The 4,953-nt window shown below is 34.7% G+C and overlaps 1 protein-coding gene across 1 annotated transcript; it reads left to right on the forward strand.

Moving 5' to 3' along the window:
- The first annotated feature begins 3,532 nt into the window (after positions 1–3,532).
- On the forward strand, positions 3,533–4,557 carry LOC120636735. The gene has a single exon (XM_039908294.1). The coding sequence runs from the start codon at positions 3,695–3,697 to the stop codon at positions 4,529–4,531; it is 837 nt and encodes a 278-aa protein (XP_039764228.1). The 5' UTR covers positions 3,533–3,694; the 3' UTR covers positions 4,532–4,557.
- The last annotated feature ends 396 nt before the right edge of the window (positions 4,558–4,953 follow it).

Genomic DNA, 4,953 nt, shown 5'->3' on the forward strand with positions numbered 1-4,953 from the left:
ACGAATTAACGTGATGTACAAAATTATATCGAACACAGTTTCCGCGACAGTGAAATCTACATTAACGAAAGTGCTTTTATTATCTACGTTCAAAAAAACATTAAAAATTGTGGATTAATAGTGTGAATTCGATGGGATATTGCAGTATTTATAGTAATAGAAACCCATCAATGCCTTAACACATATAACTGAAGCGAATTAAAAAATTACGCAATGACAACCAAAACATCGGCTGATCATATTTAAGTTCAATAGGATCACAGATGGCTAAGGCAAAATGGTCATAAATCATATAGAAACAAGTTAATACCATTTCGCCGCCCGCGGCTTTGCCTAAGTTTGACAATTCTATAAACCATTAGCATCTTATATTGAATCCTTAAGAGCCATTGTGTCAGTATGAAATATGTACAAATTTGAACCTTAAGATAATGTAAATAAGTTGTATTTCACTCTGACCACGGATCTATTGAGTTGAAATGTTAATTGCACAATAATAGCTTGAAAATTCCTATTTCCAAGACCTGTTACTTAATGGTTAAAGTACATAATTGCATGCATAGCGAGTTGTAATGTTGTGCTGAAATCCATTATCAATATGTTGTAATGTTATTTTAATTAGGGAACATCCCACTTCTGAAGAAAATTGTGTTCATACTTATATAGCTATCTCGCTCGATTTGAATGCGCGCTGTCCCTTTCGCCAGAGCCTGTTATCCAGAAATCAGATTGGATTAGATTTTATTGTATGTGAAGTGTGAAAAAGATTATAAAATACAGGGGTAATGCTTTATTTGTTTTGGGCGCCCCTAAACCTTTTGCTGCACTCCGGATTTGAGATGCAAAACCCTCGCGAGATGACCTCCCTCTCACTAGAGCCCTTTATACGCTATGCACGTTTAAACCATGGAGTACATATTTTACTGATGCCAGGTGTGAAAGAAGAGTATGGGCACCTCTAAACCTCTCGATATGCTATATCCGGATTTTAGATGCAAAACATTCGCTGCTCTAGGATGTTTTTTTAAAAATATATACGCTCAGGATTTATCCCGGCGCCCATAAAACAAGGCATTACCGTTGTGTTGAATTATACGCTATAATGTATTTTATGATTAAAGAGTTTATTAGAAAGGTTTTGTTTGAAAAACCTGTTTAAAACGCTGTTCGTAGTAATCTTATCGAAATTGTCGGTTTATATAAAACGTTTTTTAAAATATTTTATGTCATACACACATCTTATACACATATGTTATGGGCACTAAGATGAAAAATTGTTTTGAACAATAAACATAAATACTTATAATATAAAAATAAACACCCAGACACTGAAACACATTCATGTTTATCACAAATTCCAGTTGTGGGAATCGAACTCACAGACTTGCACTCAGAAAGCAAGGTCGCCCACTGCGCCAATCAGCCTTCAAAATAATACAACGTGTAACGGAATTAAGAAATACTGTTGAAGGTTGCATGAGTATATTTCATAAGAAATCACCCTGTAAAAGTATTAATTCATAAAAAAGCATATTTTTTTTCTATACAAAAAAAAAATCGAAACATTCTAAATGTTAACTTATTGAACATAAAAGACCGATACGTGCATAGTACCTATTCTACGCGATGCGTACCTAATAAAGTGTCACTAGATACTTGATTTGAATTTTGTATGTGATGTTAGGACTGTATTAGATTTCTTTCAGTAAAAACTGGTTTTGCTTAATTTTTGTCGCAAGCCTGAGCTAGCCCTGCTGTCTATGCTAGAAGCATTACGCGCTTGGAGTCATACATTACTGTTTTCCACAACAGTGTACACTAGTTGTTTCAGAGCGTAAGAGGCAATGTAGTTTAAAAAATCAAAATAAATAATCATAAAAAAATATTCTAAAACAATACACACATCGCCATCTAGCCCCAAAGTAAGCGTAGCTTGCGTTATGGGTACTAAGATGACTGATGAATATTTTTATGAATAATATACATAAATACTTATAATATACAGATAAACACCCAGACACTGAAAAACATTCATGTTCATCACACAAACATTTTCCAGTTGTGGAAATCGAACCCTCGTTTTTCTAATATAAAATTCCAATTGGTGTACTCAGAGTAACGTACGCGGCGACAAATTTCTAGTTGGTTTTCATTAAGATTTCTATATTATAACAATCTGTTGTGAATGAAGTCTGACAGTGATTGTAATCAAATTTGAGTTTTAAAACAAAGTTGATAAGTTACATTATACTATACCTTTCGGTTATTGTTACTCTCAGCGTTTTAAATAGTTTTACCATATATATATATATATACACGGTGACTTTTTTTCGTCTTACAATATTGACCCAGCTAATGCGTCCATTGTCTACTATTCATTGGCAAGAAATAATAAACATTTTAATTCTAGTTTGGTGTATAAGAAGCATTCTATATCGAGTGTTAGCGGCGCGTTGTCGTGCCATGCAGTAGAAATAAAATCCACAATTCACACAAGGCAGCAGTAAAACTTTTGGAAAGTAGACGACCTCCCCGGCGCAACGGTGAGCGCTGTGAATTCGGGAATTTATAATTTCTGAATTTTAGCTGGTCTGGTCTGGTAGGAGGTTGGGCCGTGGCTAGTTACCACCCTACTGACAAAGACGTGCCGTTAAGCGATTTAGTGTTCCCGTGCGATGTCGCGTAGATATCAATTAGGGGTATGACCACCATGCTTTCTAACAGGTTAGCCTGCTACCATCTTAGACTGCATAATCACTTACCACCGGGTGAGATTGCAATCAAGGGCTAACTTGTAGTGGAATTAAATATATATATACATATTAGGGGGGCGGCGCTAGCATCGCCAAGTATAGGATTAGCTCTGTGATAAACTCTGTTTTAAAAATAAATAATGTCGAATTTTCGTTCTACCCAGTGATTATCCAATAAATATTAGTGCAAATCACACATAGAAACGTTTGCAAAGGATTCTGTGGAGTAGTTTTCATAAAAATCGTATTTAAAATGTTGACCATATCAAGTGAATTTTAAACAACAAAAACATAAACTTTTCATAAATAAACAAACTTTCGAGTAACCATAATAACCAGTGTATAAATAAACCAAACTAAGTGCAATAAATGACTACAAACCTGTTAATTCTTCCAAATCCAAAAATTAGTGACCGTTTACATTTTCAAACACAGTGACGTAATCCAAAGTGTACCTACGTTGCGTTCATTCAGATTGCGGTGCAGTGACCTACTTAAACTGGGTGGTGGACGTTGAACGTTAAACAAAGACAACCTGTTAGATACTGACTAACAATTTCACAATATTGTACCAAAGCCGTGGTGGACTGGCCGTAGAACGCCCAGCCTTACCTCAATACAACGAATCTGAGTCAGCGATCGAATCTCGACTCGTTTTAATAGACATTAATGTTTCTTTATTATTATTATATAGATATAGAATTTTTTATTTTTTATTGCCTTTTTTTATTTTTTATTTATATTGATACATCAATATCGATCAAGGTAATAACGCCATCTAGGAGATTTAGTGAAAACTAGCTTAGCTCGAGGTAGCCAGCCGTCAGCAGCCTCTAAGTCATCGTTCCGCGTACAGTACCTAACCAAACCAACAGAGGGCAGCACAAGTATCAAAATAAAAGTATTTTCTTCCTAATCGAAAACATAATAACGTGCAAACCATGGAAGAAGTAATGAATATGCTCCAAAAAATACAAAGCGAACTTAACGAACAAAAACTGACTATTGTGCAATCAGCAGAGAACGTCACGCAACAAGTTACACATAACATAAATCTCAAATTAGAAGAAAAATTCAAAATAATGGAAGAAAAATACAATAACCTTGAAGAAAAGCTTGAAAATCAGGAGAAAAGATTATACTTCCTAGAGAAGCAATCAAGACAGAGAAACATAGTTATATTCGGCTTAGCGGAGACGGAAACATCTTATGAAAACTCAGAAGAAAACATCAAAAGTTTCATAAAACGCTACTTCTCAATAGAGCTAGGGAGCAGTGAAATACAAGAAATTAGGAGAATAGGGAAGAAAGGAGAAAAAACCCGACCGATTACTGTAACATTCACTACACTGGGCACAAAAATAAGAATTTATAAACAGAGAAAAGTACTAAAAAATACTGATTATTATATAAATGAAGACTTTCCACAACACATTCTAGAAAAAAGGAAGGAATTACGAGAACAAATGAAAATAGAAAGAGAGAAAGGAAATTATGCCACCATCAGGTATGATAAACTAATAATACGCCGAAATAACGCAGATTCATCAGGCAATAAGAAAAGAACACTACCAACATCACCAGGCATAAACGATCCTACAGGAATATTACAAGGTACACAAGTAAACAAAAAGAACAAAACTCAGACAAAACAAGAACTACAGAGATCGTCAAGTTTAACAGAAGGAGTCCTCAAACCAGGAATACTTGGTTTTTTAACCAACAAAAACCCTGGAAACCCACGAAGCGAACAAATAGATAAAAACTTAAAACAATAGCAACTACCGCCCCCCTCTCACATGAAAAACACGACAAATACACAAATAAAGAATAAAAAGCATCTTCCAAGCCGGCCGGTCACCGTGGAAGATCACGACCAAAACCCTCCAGAGAAAATAAAAACAAACAGTACAAAAAACAGCCATCATAATACCCTATACATAATAACATACAATGTTAAAACTTTGTCGACATACTCACGATTATTGGAATTAACAGAGTGTCTGAAAAATATAAAGTTTGATATTATTGGTCTATCAGAAATTAGAAAACTTGGAAACAAGATTGAAGAACACGACGAGTTTATTTTATACTACATTGGAGAAACGCCTGGATTGTATGGAGTAGGATTTATTGTCAAAAAACATCTAAAACGATACATCATAAGCTTCACAGGACTATCAGAAAGAGTAGCGTTGTT

This window comes from Pararge aegeria, assembly GCF_905163445.1.
Source record: "Pararge aegeria chromosome W unlocalized genomic scaffold, ilParAegt1.1 SUPER_W_unloc_1, whole genome shotgun sequence".
Lineage (NCBI taxonomy): Eukaryota > Metazoa > Arthropoda > Insecta > Lepidoptera > Nymphalidae > Pararge > Pararge aegeria.

What these genes read in the sequence shown, in the direction of transcription:
- LOC120636735 (XM_039908294.1), top strand. Translation starts at nt 3,695, where the DNA reads ATGGAAGAAGTAATGAATATGCTCCAAAAAATACAAAGCGAACTTAAC.